Source organism: Osmia bicornis, chromosome 1, assembly GCF_907164935.1.
Source record: "Osmia bicornis bicornis chromosome 1, iOsmBic2.1, whole genome shotgun sequence".
In the NCBI taxonomy this organism is placed as follows: Eukaryota; Metazoa; Arthropoda; class Insecta; order Hymenoptera; family Megachilidae; genus Osmia; species Osmia bicornis.
The window spans coordinates 6,264,178-6,283,884 of record NC_060216.1 but is presented as its reverse complement, the minus strand read 5'-3'; the positions used below and the strand labels follow the sequence as shown (position 1 = coordinate 6,283,884).

Genomic DNA, 19,707 nt, shown 5'->3' with positions numbered 1-19,707 from the left:
CTTCGGGCCACATTTCAACTCTTGGCCCTCTTTGTGCAAATTTATCGTGAACAAGTGTGTCTCGGCTGTACACTAATAAAGCGTAATACCGTCGAGCATTTCTTCGACGAGGCTTATCAGCGTCAACCGTCGTCGTATCCGCTCTTATCTATCGAACGTTTTATCACGACCCTGTCATCTCTTTCTTCTTTGCAATTCGCTATTATGCGTACTATCGACGACAAACTCTATACCTACCCCGTGGAAAACCCTTGATGCCCTTCGACCTGTTATCGACGCGTCTGAAAAATGAAGCAGAGTATACGAAATCGTAATTACAATGAAACGCTAATAACGCCGCTCTGAAATCGCTTAAATAGATTCTTATCAGCCGTCGAAAGAAGACGGAACGCTTCGTATTCGTGCCACGTTCCTGACAATGACAGTAACGACCACGTGGTACGAAGATCGAACTGTACGTCCCTGAAAGGCCCGGTCGCCAGCAGGTTTCCAGCTGCTCTTCTCCTCGTCCATGAGCGGGTGCTGCTTGTGTGTCGACGTCGTTTCGTTTCCGAGGGAAGGCATGGTCGAGATTTTCATGGCCGTTTGTACGTATTTCAGTGATCTTTCGTTTCGGAGCCTCGACTACGCGGCCTGCATAGCCGTACGTCAGATCTCGTTCGCGAATTGTCAACGAGCGACGCGAATTTTCCCACCCTGAAAATCCATACGTTGACACAGGGCAGGGATCACGGCGAGCATGGACAAGGTGCGGAGAATGGAAGAGCGACGAGGATAGAACGGACAACGATGAGAAACAGTGACAACAACAACGGTTTGCGATCGAAAGAAAGGAAAGCAACGCGAGGGTGGAAGGGGTAGAAAGAATAAAGAGAAAGAGGGGAACAATGCAGCGAATAGAGATGGTCGGAAGCGTTGGTGGATAAACCGTGAACAAAGAGAGATAGGACGATGCGGTAGCTAAAAGAGCGGAGGGAAAGAAAGAGAGAGGTATACAGAGTGTTCCATACAACTAGGACAAGCTGTATCTTTCGATACTATTGAAGAGATATTGGACTTTGAAATTTCCTATAGGTTGCACGTTTATGATACAACAAAATTCCATTAAGCTGCGAAGGGTGCAATTGCATTTTCCTAATGCACTTTTTAATTCTTTTTCCGTGTGAAAACATTTTAAAGGCAAAGAGTGTCTGAATTGTTTGGAGCAGCCTGTAGAGAGAGGGATAGGTACGAAGAGGGGGTTGCCACTCCGTTTCGGTCGTCGCCACCGGCGCGCCTCTTCGTCCCACGATCGATTTTCCACGATTTTTCACTCCTCGGTGCGGTGCCTCCTCGAGGAACAAGAGTGTCGTCGTGGTACGTGGCGGACGGGAAACGACAAAGTCTCCACTCGTCTACGGGCGTGAAGAAGAGGCGATAAGCGAGAGAACAGCCGAAGGGAAACGGCGTTTGCGAGCGCAACGCCAATAACCCACACAGTCGCGCCTTTTCTACATCCCTTCTCTCGTCGCTCTCTCTCTTTCTATCCCATTCTCGATCCCTTTTCCCCTCTTTATTCATCTCTCAGACAGTCCGTGGCGCACGTGTATGCCGGCTTATTGAAACTGGTGTGCGCGCGGCCGCCTGTTCCTCGTGCATCTACCCTCTCGCTCCAACTGCACATACGTACGCGTCACGAACACGGGGGGAAAATGAGAATTCTATCTGTCGGTGGATCGTGAGTTTCTCTCCCTCTCTCTCTCTCTCTCTCTCTCTCTGTGACTGTACGTCTGTTCTCTTGCCGACTGGAAGCAAGTCAGACTGGGAGCGTAGAGAGGCTGACAGAGTCACGGTTTACGCGAGTTACTCGACTGTGTGTGCGTGGACGGTGGTAGAGTCGTGGGAGCAAGTCGTGTGCGCGGCAGTGTTCGTGTTCCTCGCGGAGGGCAGTGCGTTTTGTCGCTTTCGCAGGATCGCTACGTTTCCAGAGGCGGCGACTCGGCTCCGTTCCGTCGTTCGAGGAACACGATCACACCAGTATCTTTCCGTTCCGTTCCCTTCGTCAAAAGATCGTGGCTCGTACCGTTCCGGTACGGTATCCAGTTCCTCTACGAAATGGCGTTTGATTCGTCGCGCGAACGACGCTTCTCCAGTGCCAGTGACGCTTAAGTGTGAGAAAGTTTTCAGTGATTCCATCCGCTGTACCGGCTCGATCTTTCGATTCGGGATAAAGAGAGAGAAAGAAATCGGTGAAACGATCGAGCCCGGTACATACACGGGTTACGGACCGGGTTCGACGTGGGCGGAATCGTGGCTCGAGGTTGAAGGGTCGATATGGCGTGAAGGGTTCTTCGCACGGTGCCAAAACGACGCTTGGAACGGTGCATTCGATTGGCCCCCACAGACGTGTCCTCTCCCTCTCGACGATCGAATTTTATACCCCGATATCGCTGGTATATTTCTTCAGGTATCCTGGAACGTTGCTCTTTTGCGTTCTTACCAGTGGTTTCGTGTTTTCTCCGTGGTGCGTTGACACCGGACGGTATAAAAATACTCGGGTTGCTTTCGCTTTTATGAATATCAATAGAATCTTGACTGCGTAAACGAGAAACGGCTTCTCGTGGACGTTGCTCGAAATACAGTGTCAATGTCATCCACTTTGATAATTATTCCCCCAGCGGATACTCTCAAATATACTCTATTCGTTGCACGGTCTATTCGTATGGTCCTTCGTTAATGTAGAAAGTAAGGAAAAATCCGATGGTCAACCGGTTTGTTTCGTGAGAATTTCGGAGTTCGATCGAAGAAGAGGGTCGGCTCGATTTTTGGAACGGTGACAGGTATAACGAGTACGTACGATCGTTGTCGAAAGGGCTACACCCTTCGCCGTTCAATCTCTGTCCGCCCGGTCTCGTGAAACGAATCGATTCGTGTCTCTTCGTTGATCGTTCCGAACGATCCCACGCGACACCGTGTCACCGGTGCGAGCGACCTATGGAAATGCACCTACGCTATATAAATACAGGTCGATTCGTGAAGAGCCGAGTTACGCGTTTTCCATTGACCATTCCTGAAATTCGATCCTTCTTATCGCGAAGGATATTGAAATTGAAAACGGCATGCATATCTTCTTCCGGTCGTTCAATGGAACGGTTTGCGCGGTATTATTTCACGGTTATGCAGGTATTCCAAAGTGAAAACCGTTTGAAGAACAAATACACGAACGATGAAAAAAAAACAAAGATTCAAACATGTACACGTTCTAGTTATGGTTGGAGCGTTTGGAAGAAACGCGTGGTATCTTCTTCGCAACCTTGTCCCGGCTGTAGTGTAAACACCGCTTTTAGGATCTTCTATAAATCATGACAGTCATACGTTTACTCGAAAACCGTAAAAATGTTTCGCTGATAATGATCGCCTCGAGTTTTCAAGCATTTTCAATAATTTCAGAAAGAAAAGTTAATTGGTATTCAATTGGCGATTGTTCGGTTGGTGAGGGTTTACCGCGTACTTTGAAGCGGTGACCATAACGATGCGAGGCTGCATAGGTGTACGCTTCGAGGCTAGGCACGCGAGTGACTCATCCATTATTGCGAGAACTCGAATTTTCATCTGCGATCGGCGGAAATGTTTTTCCACGGTACACCTGTCGAAACTCGTCGACGCGTGCGTTTCCTTCGGTCCAACTTTCCGCTCGAACCAGGATGAACATAGAGTTTCTCCGTGACGTATGTATAAATGTCAAGGCTCGCGCGTTGCTCGTGCACGCGTGCAGCGCCGTTGCGGCCGGTTCTCGTTTAACTTGCGGTTAATATCGCAATCGTAGTGAGTCATAATTGCGAGTGGTCGTTCGTTTTGCCACAGGCTCGAACAAATCGAAGACAAACGATTCGTCTTTGTCTTAAATGATCCTACTTCTTCCTAGATAAGATTCTATTCCTGGTGCTAAATAGCGTTCGATCTTCTATAGATATCGATTGATTGCTATCAGAGATGAACCCAATTTACACGGTACAGATCTTCTTCTTTCAATGGTACTCCAAGAGGGAGGGCATAATTTTCGACAACCCTTTCTGCGAAAGCGTAAAACTAGCGTCTCTCTGGATCCTCGACAGTTCCATGAAGGCGTAAGCTCCCTCTCTTGGTCTTGACGTACTAAAAATATAAAGGGAAGCCGTTTTAAAACGTTGCAGAGGGGCCGTGTAATTATTGCTGCGCGACCGGGCGAGCAGCGAAGCTGATGCGCTCGTTGCTGCCGCCGCGCCAGTCGTCTACGCTGTTGCTACCGGCTCTGTAGCTGGCCAGCGTTCGTACATGCCCGACGAGAAACAATCGAGGTCATAATTCCAACTAATTGAGGCGGTCGACGAGGCAATTAGGACAACGGGAGCGAGAACACCGACGACCGTCTAACACCCGAGCTCGTCTCTTTTGACTTTTTTTTCGTTTCATCCACTCTCGTTGATGAGAGTCTCCTTTCTGACGGTGGGAAGAACGGTCGAAGAGGGACAGAGGGAGGTGGTCAGCCGGGAGGAGACCAAATTGGGCTAACCGTTCGATCTCGAGCCACGTTAATATTCCGATCACGTTGCGTGAACGTGAGGTGTATCACGGACCGCGAGGATGCAGCGCGAATGCAATCGTTAGCTTCGATCCGTGCTGTCCGATATATCCTCGACAATTTTCCTATTCGTTCCTTCAGGCGTCCAAGGTGGCACGGACCAATCTGATCCGTCCAGTTGCTGGGCATCGAACCCGTCTGAATTTTCCAACGAAACGACCCAGCCAGGATCAATTGCTTCGTCCGGTGTGTTAAACGAATGGTAAAGGTGCGATGAGACGGCGCAAAACGAACTTCTCGCCCGTGGACCACGGGTCCACGATGTAACTTTCGTACAAGGGTGATATGGACATTCCCGAAGACTCGAGAGACCGTCGGTCCTGTCGCGTATCGCGTCTGCGTCTGTGTATGTCGCGTGTAGTGCCGTTCCCAGGGTAAAAGCAATCGCGATGAGAACGCCGGGAAGAGTAACGAGGATGGACGAATTCGTGAAATAGCCCGGTGAAGGAGCGAGCGAACCACGCCGTACGGTGCAGCACCAGGCCATACCACGGCGAGCTTCACAGCTGCAGCTGCAAAACGAAAATGTCGTGGGCCAGGATAGTCAGTGCCGCTCAACTTGCGGCCGCAGTGGCTGTCATGATGCGGATACTCTTCGCGTCCGCGGATTCGATCGGTCAGACGGAAGAGTCGACTTACGAGACGACCACCTACACGCTGCCCGTGTCCTCTACGGAGAACGACAGCGATATTTACCGAGGTAAATCATCGAATTCCTGCGTCGAACGTCGTTATTTGTCGACGGTAATCACTCGGTGTTCTTCGTCATCGTTACGTCGATCGTACGTCATAGAATTTCCATGATTCTTCGTTAAAATTGACCGTCGTAATTATACGAGATTTATAAGCAGGACGTATGAAAAGTAGCCCCCGAGGTTACAGACGTCGGTGATCGTGCGAAAAAAAAAACAAGGGTATAAAAAGTGCTCGCAATTTATCGAATTAATTGCCAACATTTCTGATCCTGCAACTCTCGTCCCTGGCAACGATAAATAAACGGGGACGGAGTAATGCTTGGACGAATAAAATATCTCCGTAGGATGCTTTATTATCGGTGAGTTTTTAATGAACTCCCCACCGATCGGTCCTCGTCTCATCCATCGGCTTTCGGAGCGGGAGAAATTTATGGATACGATTAACGGCAGGGAATTTATCGGTACCGGTACCGGCGATACAAGCGAGACCGGTAAATTTAATATTCCTCCGGAAAAAAGGAGGAAAATGATGGGTCCAGCGTGAACCCATCATCGTTCTGCGAATCGAATGCTTCACGGTACGATTCTCGAGCGTAATAAATAACGAAGACGATCGAAGGGATATTAGCATCTCGTCTTGACGTACTCGAGGTATTTATTAGAGATGAGATCCGATGTACACTGATTGGAAGCGTTCGTGAGTTCAAATCCTTTATTAGATATCAATCCTTTGATCCGATTCCCCTCTGTCTATACTTCGCTGATGAAAAAAGAATTTTCCTACAAGAACGTCGAGTCTGTAATGGTTAAAGATTTTCCAGTCGCGTGCAATCAAGCCGACTGAGACTCGTTTCCTTTTCCGTCTCGATTCGAGGAACAAGGTGCAGCTCGTGTATTACATTTCTCTCGCGGAATCCACTTCGCCTGTCCACCTAACGCGGTGCACAGGTTCGTTTTATCTCGTTCCCGATCTACCTTCTCCTTCTTCTTCTCGCGCACCTTCTCGCGTTGCTGGTCTGGTTCTCCTGAAACGCAGTTTGTTGCGTCCGCGCAAGACCACCAGTTACGTAAGTGGTTGAGCACGGATTCGCGGGTGTGTAGGTTGTCATAAAGGCATGAAAACAGCGCGTTACGTTTCTTCTAGTCCTGCTCGCGATCAGGTTCCAAAGCATGGCCACGAAACTAGTTGTACGACGGGAGAGGAAGCGCCACCGGCTCTTGGGAAATCGTTACTCGATCCTGCTCCCTAAGCCAGGAAGCGAATCGCGTTTCCGCCCGCCGCGACGGAACCCGCGGCTGGATACGCTTTTCTTTAGCTAGTTTCTACCTTTGCATCACACTCTAATAGAAAGAAAAAATCTTGACTGTATTTAATGATTGACCTGGCTCTGTCGTTCGAAGGTAGAATCTCGTGGCGTCAGTCAACTATAAAATTATGGAAATTCGTTGGTATCCTATTTAGACTTCTCTTTTCTTTCTTTTTCCTTTATTTTTGGAAGTCGAAGCACGTTGGCCGTTTTCGAGGCATCCAGACACGTTCTATTTTTACGAAAGGATGGAGGCGGATGCCAAGGTCGCGTTCCTAATTTCCATGCCGAAAATGGATCGACGACTTCTAATTCGTTTATTATTCCACGCGAATACCTCGAATATAATTAATCCGCAAATTATAATCAAACAACGCTTTAGAGTAATAAGACTTTAACGTTCAAGCATCGATTTCTACGTTAATTCAGATTTCTTTGAATACGAATATCCTTCGAACAAAACACTTAACGACGAAGTGAATCACCGGTGAGTCAAACATCACGGAACACGTTAAATTGCCAACGTTTTTGTTTCGACATCGAGTCCGAGGACAAAATCGCAGCGGTGCATGGCAAGCTTGGATAAGAGCAATGGTCGGTCGAAAAACGCGCCCTCGTGCATTTCAAGTTCATAAACTTGCAGTCCCGGAAACGAGACTGGTGCAATACCTGAAACAGGTAGCCAGTGATTACTAGTTTTCTTATCAACGAACTCCTTTCACTTCGGTACCGTTGCACATAGCAAGCCGATCCTAATAAAGCGACTTTCGCCTATTTCTCTTCTATGCACTATCGTAGAACTGTCTGTACAATTATCCGGATAATTCGGAGATAAAATTTCTAAGCAAAGTACATCGTAAAACGTCTCGAATAAAGTGGTAAAATACTAGCCATTATATTTTTTATTTAAATATTGCACTATGTATTCGGTTCTAGAGTATAGTAAGATTGAATTCTGAAAAGATCAAACATACCTCTGGTATTTACGCTCGACTAATAATAAGAGCGAGCCAGTTTGTATAATAGATCGTTTCGTGACAATCACGATAGCATCTTTTCGTTTCACCGTGCCATTTTCTTTCACACCAAGACGATTCCAAGTGAGCAGTTAACCGAATCGTTACCTGACAGCTACCCATTTCGCGTGTGTATTATATTTAAATTTTCCGCTCGGTGGACATTATTCAAGTGCTAACACGAATGTCAGATCGTATAAAGAGGTACGAAAGAAAGTGGCTGGTAAATTATCGTAAAGTAGATCGAACATTTACATCGCGATGAATATTAAATGTCTATTTAACACCATTCGAGATTAACGACGAGTAACAATGTTGGAAATTTCGTTTTCCAATTTCTCTTGTGTCAACTGTAAATCTTAGCAAGCTTGTAACGTGATAAATCAAGGAACATCCGTTCTCCAAAGGTGGAAAGTGATTGCGAAACGCGTAGGAAAGTGGCATTTTCAGGAGATCCCACCAAATAAAGACGTTTGATCGGCGACGAAAGGGAGAGAGGGAAAACGTTTACGATTTCCCATAGTCGCGAGCTCAACCCGGAAAAGTCTGAACGAGAAATCTGCGCGAGTCATCGATGTAATCGTCGGTTACTTGTTTTCTTCGTTACTTTGCAAGAGACTCAGATCAATTTACACGCCTCTCGACCTTGCTTATTCATTTTTCCACCGGTACGTGTCTCGTACTCGATACAACGTCACCCGACTGCGAATTTTCTAAAGGTTTCACCTGATTGTTGTTTCCTCCTCGCTCGTAGGCGCCTTCCAAACGCGAACACGAATGGTGTCTAACTCGTCCCTCGGGCATCATTTTTCTCACGACGCAGAAAGATTCCCGAAAGAAGGAAGCTGATTGTCGCGACAAGCTTTTGCGATGAAGCAGCGTGGAAAAAATTGTCGAGAGAAGCTTCAGACAAACGCGAAAGGTGTGAAATTCGGTGGGGGACGAGTCAGTCATCGCCTAAACATCGCCCAATCGGTGATGCACCGATTAAAATTAAGCACTCAAACTTCTAAACTAAGATTTTCTTATGCCGGATAAATGATATCTAAAATAATAAAAAATCTACATAGTCCAAATTATGCATAGGATTGTTTAAGAACCAACTCCGTGCATTTAAATTGCAAATAATCGTATTACGATCGTACGCGCGTGTACAACTGAGGAATTCATGCTGGAAATGAAAACGGAGCGTGTACGCTTGTTAAAATGAAATTACGCTTAAGAAAGTAATTGCATCGAAAGTTTCGATCGCGGCGTTCAATTAGTCGAGCTACTAGATCACGTAATTCATGCGTATCGATATCTCTGTAATCCGATCGACGGAAATTTCATCTGATCGAATCTTTCTTTTATGGGCGCAAACAAATTTTCACGTTTAATTAGAAATAGACGCGTGCTTGGTGTCGCTTTAAGGCTGATTCACACGAGCGTGAAGAGATTTCACAACGAAGGCGCGTTAACGCAATCCCTCGAACGGCTCAGTACATTTTAAACGCTTGTATGACTAAAGGTGTAGACTTTTACTATCTTCGACTCGGAAGATAAAGTGGATCTCGAAAACCGATCAACGTTGAAAATTTTTAGAATCTCTCATTCGAAATACATAGTCACTCGAGAATTCGATTTCGTTGAAGGGCAATGGAGACCCTTATACGAGTTGCTAAAATTCCAGGAAATTCAATCGCGAAACCATAGAAAGGATAGATTGTTTTGCACTTGTCGCACTTTTGTTTCTTCCCTTGTAACTAATCGTTTCGTTAAAATGAAAGCCCCGTGAAAGGAAGACGCGATCTGTTGCTCGCTCGATTTCTGTTATTCTCATTGTTTTGAAGCTCGTGGTAGAATTCAGGCTCGATGTTCTCCGTAGTTACGGTCGCTCGTACGAAAAGTGAATGGTGTCTATAGAGTTACTCGTCGCGGCGCGAAGGGGTCTGAGAAGACACTCGAGGCGAAATTAATTATTCAGACTTTGGACGTCGCAAGCTTGCTCTCGTCTTTGTGGGCGGAAAATTGGAAAGCCACCTTCTTGGAAGATGATGAGCGGTCGGCGAAAAAGAGAGTAAAGAGGTGCCGAGTACGTCGACCGAAAAATCATTTACGGAATCGCGCGTTTTTAAGCGGTGCTTGCACCCCGAGTACTGGAAATTGACGTTTCAAGCTGTTTCGTCAAAGGGAGTCTTTCAAGGGCTGCAATTTTAAAAATAACCGAGGAAAATAGCCGACTAGTAATTTTGTATTCTCGTGCAATATTTGGAAATGCATTTTTTCGAAAGGAATCACCGACAGTGACAAATTACCAATATTGAATATTGAATCTAATTATTGTTTCATTGTTTTTTTTTTCAGTGCCAACGAAACCATTGAATCTCTCATCTCATGGCATCACCTCCACCACCATTGAACTATCATGGGCCGAGCCGGAGAGCGCCAATGGAATCATTTCCGGTTATCGTATTTACTTCATGCATTCCAACTACACCGACGTTCAGATGTATAAAACCGGCGAAGACGATGGGTCGATCATCGAATTCGTTTTAAACGAACTAGGTAAGTACAGAGAATAAATCTCAAGGTACTTTGTTGATTTGTTCTCGTTAGAAGTTAAGTCGCGATCAAACAAACGACTCTCTTAATATCTGTTTCTGGAATTATCGTTCAGGTGGAAAGAATTAGATACGTCAGGATATTCGTTTCACCGATAAGCCAGAAGTCTTATCAATAGGCTGAGTTACATGTTTCAGCTCGATGACTGCAGATAAATACATCGTTAGATAACAAACTGATATCGATATTTCCCGTAATAAAACGCTAATTTAATATTTCAAAGAATTGTTCGATCAGTTAATCTTTTACAACGAAGATATTTCGTGTACGTTAACGCAACGATTATCGCGAGGGTCATCGGTATTTCTATTTTAATACAGCCGTAATATGAATAGATAATTTCCTTTCAGAACCTTACACTGAATACAAAATATGGGTGAAAGCGTACACCTGGAAAAACGAGGGTGAACCGTCTGATCACATAATTCGCCGGACAGATATCGCAGGGCCCAGTCCTCCATTGATTTTAAACGTGACATGTCCGACCCACGACTCGGTCTACATCCAATGGGCCAGGCCGAACATCTTCTGGGGCTCTATCGACTACTATTTCATCAATTACCGAATCGAAAGCGGAAAACGTTACGAGGAAATCGAAGTGATCGCAGAGAAAAATCATCTGGAGAGCGCTGTACGTAATTTCCTTCCTATTTCATTTCATTTTCTCGCGAGGCTACTCGTAACCGTAGGTCTCAGTAATTTTCACTTTCTCCGTTCGCCACTTTTTTCGCCAGAAATTACTAGAGTGGAACACGAACGGTCAAAACGTTTCGTCTGTTTCGAGCTTCGCGACTCGTAGATCGAATCTTTTTATTTCCTTCGATCGTCTAATCGAGACAACACGATAAGTCGTAGATAAGATTATTGCGGATGAATGTCGATAGTGGATCGCTAAATTTGTCGAGTGTACACGCTTGACTGGCAGCAGATATCCTTGGACTAGCAAGCGTTATGCCGGCTATCGTCTGTAGACACAGCGGAAGCTCGCGAAACGTACAAGCTCCCTTATCTCGTTGTATTCGACATTAAAATTTCGAGATGACTCACAGGGTTTCTTTGCGATGGAGATCGTGAAAATACTCGCGGACTGATAATGATAAGAAAAAAAAGAAAGAAGAACGAAAGTATATTGTTTCAAAATTAATAGCAGGTAATTGTTAACTGCATAAATATTATAATATAAAGAAGCAGTTGACTGACGTCTGAAACGGTAACTCCATTGTTTTATGTAGCGCATTAGCCATTTTGAATGATAAAAATGTCGGACAACGAAACCTTAGCGTAAACCGTTTAGTTGAACTACTTCATGTCGATCGACTCGATTAGGCCGATCAAAAGTTACCTGCTGTAAGCGTCGGAAATATAAATGAAAGAATATTCGAAAAGAGGAACCACTGTTGATTTGCAGACGATCATACCGAACCTAACGATGAACAGCGTGTACGAGATCGTGGTACGTGGAGGCACGCGGAGCGCAATCGACAATCGACTGATCATACACGGAGAAGGTTCCATTCCACGGAAAGTGCGGGTCGTTCAGGATTGCGACAGGACACCACCGTTATTACCACACAGCACCAGAGAGCTTAGCAGCGGCGTAATCGCTGGGATGATCTGCGCCTGTGTGGCAGTGATGCTGATGATCACGTCCTTCATTTTATGGAAGTGAGGATCAAACATCTGCCCTTTGACTTTCATTTTTCTTTTTCCTCGCATGGCATTGTTTCGCATCGTGTGACCCGTCCCTTTGTTCCTCTGCGTTTCATCGACGAAGCGTCAAACGATACTAAACGATCGGTACCGAAACGAAACTTTAGAGAGAAAAAAAAGAAACGAAATTCAATGCTTTCTCTTGAAAATACAATGTCCCTTTGATATGTTTGAAATCCCAAACCAGACATTGAAGCATTTTCTTTTTTTTTCTTCTTTGGTAACAGTAGAAATTGCCAATTGTCTATTCTCTGTCTACTTTAAAGTAGAGAAACTATCGATATAACGCCGACAAGGACAAATCCGATTCTATTATGTTATTTCAGGGTTTGTATTTTCTATAATCCATATTGTCGCATGTCTTAGCATGCACAGCTATTTCCACCGCGGCGGTAGTATTACGAGCATCGTAAGTTAGCACGTCTGTGCATCGATCGAGCAATCCACTTGTTCGTCGACTGATTTTACGATATGTATTTAGTCTGCCCTCTCTCGTTCATCGCTAATGGGAGAGGAAAACAATATCGCGAAAGGCAAACACTCGTTGTACATAGCTGGTTCACGTATCCATCGTTCTCTCTTCTATCCCCTCCGCCATTCCTCACCTTAATTTTCCTTTCTTTTCCTTGCTTCCCACAATCTTTCTCCTTCTCTGTCGTACGGTTGACCCCTTATCGTTCGCGATAACGGCTAGTAACAGCGACGAAGTAAGGCTTCCCAGTCGTACAGCGACGTTTCGCTCGGAGTACGCTCGGTTCGTGTGCCAAACCGCTTGGTGCAATCGCGTATTTTCGCCTCGATCGTCGTCGAAGATGCTGAAGGACGCCGATTCAACCGTGATACCGTCCGACTCGCGAGCAAACGATTCGTGAAGGAATATTTCTGGGTCACGGACGGCTGTACAGTCCGCTGGTGATCTATTCTGAGGAACGCTAGCCTCCGTTCTTGGTACCGATCGTGGAAACTTTCTTCTACAACTTAGAATGGACAGTGAGAAAAGCGCGTTGTCGGGATGAAGAAGTTCATCGAGCTGTGAGTTTCGAAAAATTAGAAAATCATCGATTTTTTTCATTTTTTATTTTTTTCAATTATAACATTGTATCCAACGCACGATTTGCGGAATCTGTGTAAGGCAAAGTTTACGTTTGAGCGTTTGATTTTCAATTACGAGACAGCATGGCGCTTCATCGATCAAATAAATTCAACAAACATCGTCGTGTCTCGTTTCCGTTCCGTTTAACTCCACTTTTTTACGTTACGTTTCGAATGCATGCTTATGGTGAAACTCATCAGGCCTTGCCTGAGGCCAATTTTCAGGAAATGCTTCCACACGGCGTACTACTTCCTCGACTATCCGCCACGCAACGTGCCGACTCTTCAGGAATGGGAGAACAGCGAACAGGATGGAGAACGGACAGCGGTGGCTATTCAAAAGTTCGTTCAACACGTCGCGAGTTTGCACGCTGACGGGGACATCGGATTCAGCAAGGAGTACGAGTTTATCCAGTCGGAGAGTGGCAAATTCACAGCGGAGAATTCTCAATACGTCGAGAACAAAACGAAGAATCGATATATGAACATATTGGCCTGTGAGTAATTAGCCTTTCGTTTATGAAAGAAGCAAAATGTCGCGTTATTTCATTGAAATCTTCTCTATAGATATAATCGCGCAAGCGTTGCTTTCGACAGATCCACGTGCTATCTGTTTCTTTTTCGATGGCCCACCGGCATAGAGATTCTATTTTTAAAACGACACAAGTTTCTCTTTCATCCTCGTGTTGAGGTTTAATTTCGTTCCTCCCGATGGAGGCTCGCGCATACCTTCCTTCGTTATCATTCGTTCTCGGTAAAACCAAATGTAACGCTCCTTTTCCGCTTCGTTCGTTATCGAGCGGGTAAATCAATGATGCTGGTAAGTCATAGGTTTCGTGACAGAGACAGAACGGCACAATGCGACGACAATTGTAATCGCGCGCGTATCGGAAGTCTGCAATCGTCGCAACGTCGGTGGTGGCTGCGTCGGAAACGGTCTCCAATAGAGCTGAAATTACCCTCGACTTTCGTTTGATCCGTGAAACACGCGTCGTTGCATTACGCGTACAATGATATATGTATATGTATAGTGGAACTTGTTGAGAATTTCAGAGTTACAATCTCACTGGCGACGCGACGTCGCGACGCGTCGCAGACACTTGGTTAGACGTTCAATCGATTTAAATAACGTCACGCCTCCTTCGTTTTGCTGATAGATCAATCGACGAGACAAAGGTGTGACCGGTTGTCGTCCGATCGTTATTGTCCGACGCGAAGGGTGTCTTTTCACGTCCAGCTATCTTGCGCGATGGAACAAAGGTCGTATGGAAAGATTTCAGCCGGACTAGACGGGCATATCAGGCGCATACATTTCCTCGATGCAATCTGTGCCACTTGATCGCGTTCGACGCGAAGGGAATACTTTTTGTCTGATGTATAGATAAGTTATCGAAAGTCATTGAGATAAAGGTACCTAATCGTAGTCCGCGAAATATAAGACGATAGAAGGAGGTTTTAATATTCGCAACGTTGCGAACACTTCGCCTCGGACATTCGCAATGTTATCGGATTAACAAGCTGCTCTCGTTCGCTTTTAATGTGAGTGACCGGGAACGCTTGGCAACGAGGTCACAGATGCTTCGTGGCACTGCTCGTTAATGCCCATCAACGGGCCAAAGGATGAAAGGAGGAGAGACACGCGTGATCACCTGGCCGATCGAGATCTGTAACACGTCGATCTGAAGATTTCAGGGTTTAATTGAACGTCTCGAGCGTACCAGGCGACACTGGAATGTAATTAACGCGTCAGAAATTTAATATGATCGAGTAACTCGTGAGAGAAACGAAGCACATTGTTGCAATTAAATACTTTCACGCGGTTCGTATTAATTTAGTATCGAAATGATTGACAATTCAATAATTAGATCGATATCTCTGTTGACAGACGATCATACTCGAGTGCAGCTGTTATCGTGTGGCGGAGGACCGCCGAAAAAGGGTCACGATTACGTAAACGCGAATTACATCGATGGTTGGCAACGTACACGGGCGTATATCGGTACACAGGGTCCATTGCCGCCGACTTTCGACGGATTCTGGCGCATGGTTTGGGAGCAAAAGGTGTCAATCGTCGTGATGATCACCAACCTAGTAGAACGTGGCCGTGTAAGTCGAGGCTATCTGTCTATGCACGTTTAATGTCCATCTTTGTTCCTCTCATAACTCCAATTGCTCGAATTCATTGATTCTATCTTGTTTGTTTGATAGAAAAAGTGTGATATGTACTGGCCTAAGACAGGATCTGAGACGTACGGCTATATTCAAGTGACTTTGTTAAGGGAGGATGTTATGGCAACATACACCATTCGCACCCTTCAAATTCGCCACCTAAAGGTTAGTCAGGACCATTAAAATATAGAAATATTTGAAAGACGGGTTCAATTTTCAGTGCCCTTCTCGCCACAGTATTAAGCAATTGATTTCTTGATTGGAGGCCTAATTCGTGTTCATAGGTCAAGAAGCGTAAGAACGGAATCAACATGGGTGAACGTATTATTTGGCAGTATCATTACACCGGATGGCCAGATCATGGAGTTCCTGAACATCCTCTACCGGTTTTGAGCTTCATTCGAAAATCTTCCAACGCCAATCCACCGGATGCAGGACCCATCGTTGTTCATTGCAGGTGCAGCCCTAGAAAAATTCCAGATATCTTGGCGTATTGTGAAATATACATACAGACGTATCAATTTAAATTTATTTATCCTTCAGCGCTGGTGTCGGACGCACTGGTACCTACATCGTCATCGATGCCATGTTGAAGCAGGCCAAGTGCAAAAACGAAGTGAATGTGTTTGGATTTTTGAAACACATTCGCACGCAACGAAATTTCTTGGTACAAACCGAAGAACAATACGTGTTCATTCATCACGCCTTACAAGAGGCCATCGAAAGCGGCGAAACCAATATCGAAGCGAACAACTTGCTGGAATACGTACAAAACATGCTAAATCCTAACAACACCAATACCGATGCGTGGAACAATCTTGAAGCACAATACAAGGTATGAATATTTTTTTTTAAAGCGTCACATTGATCTTCTTTCTGTTCGAATCTGATTGCTGATAAAATTGGATTGCAGTTGGTGACATCGTGGAAACCGAAAGAGTTTAATCTGGTGTCTGCGATCAAGCCGTACAACATCCATAAGAATCGCAATCAAGACGTGATTTCAATCGAAACTGCTCGCGTTCACTTAACACCGAAGCCTGGAACCGATGGAAGCGACTACATCAACGCCACATGGATTGCTGGTTTCCATTGCAATCGTGAATTCATCATCACCCAACACCCCATGGAAAATACCATTATGGAATTCTGGCAGATGATGTGGGATTACAACGCTCAGACCGTAGTTATGTTAACAGAATACAACGAAGTAAGTAAGACACGCGTTTGTCTGTTCAAAAGAAAATGGTTAGAATGCTTTATGAAACGTGTATTTACTCTTAGGAGTACCCTGAATTTTGGCCCACCGAGGATAAAGACTTGGAGTCGGAAACCTTCCGTGTACGATTCTATGGGATCAAAGAAACCGCCAGCGGTATGATCCTGCGGGAAGTTGCGGTTCGATCTCTACAAGACGATTACGAATTGAGGCCTCTAATCGTCCAAAGACCGCGATCTCAATCCGGCTTCTGGCCGCACAACACCAATCCCCGACCATTTGTCACCCTCATCCATGATTTGCATCGAGATTATCAAAATGGTCCTATCGTGGTGGTGGACAGGTACGGTGGCGTCGAGGCAGCAATTTTCGTCCTCCTTACAACGCTGAACAAGCAACTTGACTTCGAGAAGACTGCTGATATTTATATGTTCTCAAAGTTGCTATACATGAAGAGACCTGGAGTTTTTCGATCAAAGGTACGTTTCACCGCTTCGTCTTCAGAAGACAAATCTCTTCGCCTCGTTCATATATTATATTCATCATCCACAGGAGGATTACGCGTTGCTGTACCAATGTCTGGAGACCACGCTCTCGTCGAAAGGTCACGATGAACCAGATCTATATTCGATGGCCAATGGTCACGTGTCGACGATAACAGATCCAACCGATGTACCGACTTCATCGATGCAACACATGCAGGTGGATTATTCCCCGAAACCGACGATGATCAGGGAATACGCGACCGTGGAGGTGAACTCCATGTCTGATTATTCCATTCCAATCCGGGTGGATCACACGATGGAGCCATGCAGTAGCAGAAGCAGCGAGAGCTGTTTGTTCAGTCACGCTGGGAACGAACACGAGAAGAATATCGTAATGACCCATCGTAACGTCAGCTATCACAATCATCCGGGCAGCGTTTCTGTGATCGTTGATGCGAATGGATACGTAACGAACGGCAACATGCGCGTGCCACCAGAAGGTATGGAGACGAGCTGCAAGATGTTGCCTCAATGATGCCTGCCGATCTTCGGTTGCAGTGTTTCCTCGAGCCGGTCCGAGCCGCTGTAACCGATCGAGCTCCTCACTGCCCGAAGTGTAATCCTGATTCTGTGAGTACCTCGTTCTTTCCTCTTCTTCAAGTACTCACCTTCGTAAAATAAACTCCATCGAGTGTCTCTCTTAGATTTTTAATCAGCTAAAATCTAAGAATAACACTTCGATATTTCTCCTTGTCAACGATCCTTAAAACCATTCTCTCCTTTGTTTACTCGTTATTCTTTACCTAAGACGGATTATTAGCCTTTTTCAAAAGTTCGTAAATAATCATATTGCTATATACATCGGCGAGAGACGAGTCTGTGTTAAGCAAACAGGTGGAGAACAAACAACGATTTTGAAGGGTTCTCTTCGAACAAAGCGATACCTACGCGTGCTTTCGACGGATTTAGAATAATTTTCTATACTATCGAGTTGTGAGGCGCAGGTAGGCACAAGGTACACAGGTATATTTACTAACGAACCTTTTCTCTTCCGCAAAGGCCCAAGCGCAGGGAGTTCCAGATTGGACACGTCTTCGCACAAACGGAAGGACGGCGACTCGAACCTAGGATCAGCCTGAAAACGGCTCTCGAGCATCTTTAGTGTAAATAATTAGTCGCGCAGACCTGTACGCGTACGCTCTTCTGAACAAGAGTACGCGTACATAAGATAGAGAAAAAAAAAAAAAAGTAAAAGAGAAACAGAGGTCCTGTTTCCGGTGTTGCTGGGTGCCAAAAATCCATTCGCAAACGCACGCCATTTCCGGACCTTCGTTCACGCTGTTCATTGTGTAAGTGTACACCTTCTTGTTTTTTGTATATACACGACATTCACGCGCCTATGTGCACACTTACATAAATCTTCGACACACCTACACGAAACCTCACATACGACCATACATGTAGATGTATGTATACATATAATACGCGTTTTGTATAAGTTGGATCATTTCTTTACCAAAGAATCGTTTATATTCGTTCCCGGTTCGATTTAAGTATTTCTTACTTTCATTTCTATCGTTCAGACGAAGACCGGCCGATCGAACTCGCGCTATCATCGAATAATAACGTGTCTTCTCTTCTTCTCTTCTCGCCGCTAAGAATATGCGATGTCACAGGGAATTGAGGCTAATAAACTGTTTTCGTGTGATCGAACGAACGAAATGATCATCCAGATCACGTGAAATGATTATAATCGTGCTGAACCAACGATCGTAATCGTAATTGGTAACCGGATACAAGTGTAAGGTTTAATTAAGAACCGCAAGCTATATTAGAGAATTTCCCGAAGAATTTCGGCCCAACGAATCGTGGCACAAAGTACAGCGACGACAATCCGAATCGTTCGATAATTCATCATTTTCCAATCGCAACACCGCGTGCTCGATGATTCCGATGGGCTCCGATCGGTTCTTATCAACAACGATCGAACAGCTTCGGAACGACTCTGTTCGAAACCATGTGATCTAATAGAATTTTTATTGTGATATATAAGAACAGGAAAAATGAAAAGAAAAGAAAAAATAGAGCATCGTCATCGTTTCGTCTAATCACGAGTTCCTTAGTCGCGCGATCATTTCTTTTATCGACATTCTCGAAGACTGCTCTCATCTAATAAGGTTCTTATATATATATTAAATCGCCGATTAAGTGATACGAAAACGAGAACTGCCGCGATTTTGTCGATCTACATCGTCTTTTCTATCGTATACCTTCAACGAACGTCTTCGTTTTTAATCTTTACTGCCAATTACGATCGACGATTAACAAAGAATAGGAAATGTTGTTAAAAAATCTGAAAAATCTTAAAAAAAATATATATGTATGTGTGCATGTATGTAACTGTGTCCTTGTTAAAAATAAAAAATGTGTGTAACTGTAAATCGCGACGAGACGATCTTAATTCGTTATCGGTTTTTAACTTCGATGTCGATGTAACATATTTAAAATAAAAAGAGAAATCGTGTTTCCTTCGGGTTGATCAATTGAATAAGTACTTGTTCAAGACTATCATTTCCCGAAAAGAATCCCGGAGGGACATTGATTTAAAATTTAAGGGCGTGTAGCTGTAGTTAGCGTGTCGAAAAGATAAAAAGCCAATATAGACGTATTTCTTGTTAATTTTTAGACACGCTAACGAAACTATGAAACATAACAAACGGGGCGAAGAAGAGAGAAGAGAATGTTGACGGAAGCGTGCAGAAAAGTAAATGGAATTTTAAAATAGCAGATTCGATTTCTCGGTCTTTGGT

At 44.9% G+C, this 19,707-nt stretch overlaps 1 protein-coding gene across 4 annotated transcripts in view; it reads left to right on the top strand.

Annotated features, from left to right (window-relative positions):
* LOC114881725 (tyrosine-protein phosphatase 99A) overlaps positions 1–19,425 on the top strand; it is a 274,327-nt gene extending 254,902 nt beyond the window's left edge. Inside the window, exons 7-18 of one of the 4 annotated variants that reach the window (XR_003790320.2) lie at positions 9,965–10,165; positions 10,573–10,853; positions 11,631–11,887; positions 13,226–13,521; positions 14,910–15,130; positions 15,233–15,358; positions 15,478–15,650; positions 15,737–16,028; positions 16,107–16,403; positions 16,478–16,891; positions 16,965–17,527; positions 17,957–18,046. Coding sequence is in view for 3 of the 4 variants with exons in the window: in XM_029198574.2 (XP_029054407.1) it covers positions 9,965–10,165; positions 10,573–10,853; positions 11,631–11,887; positions 13,226–13,521; positions 14,910–15,130; positions 15,233–15,358; positions 15,478–15,650; positions 15,737–16,028; positions 16,107–16,403; positions 16,478–16,891; positions 16,965–17,397; positions 17,957–18,036 (3,071 nt within the window). In the remaining variant the exon portion in view is untranslated. Of the gene's footprint in view, positions 1–9,964; positions 10,166–10,572; positions 10,854–11,630; positions 11,888–13,225; positions 13,522–14,909; positions 15,131–15,232; positions 15,359–15,477; positions 15,651–15,736; positions 16,029–16,106; positions 16,404–16,477; positions 16,892–16,964; positions 17,528–17,956 lie in introns of all 4 variants that reach the window. The other 3 variants (XM_029198583.2, XM_029198579.2, XM_029198574.2) reach the window with 3 other exon arrangements.
* The last annotated feature ends 282 nt before the right edge of the window (positions 19,426–19,707 follow it).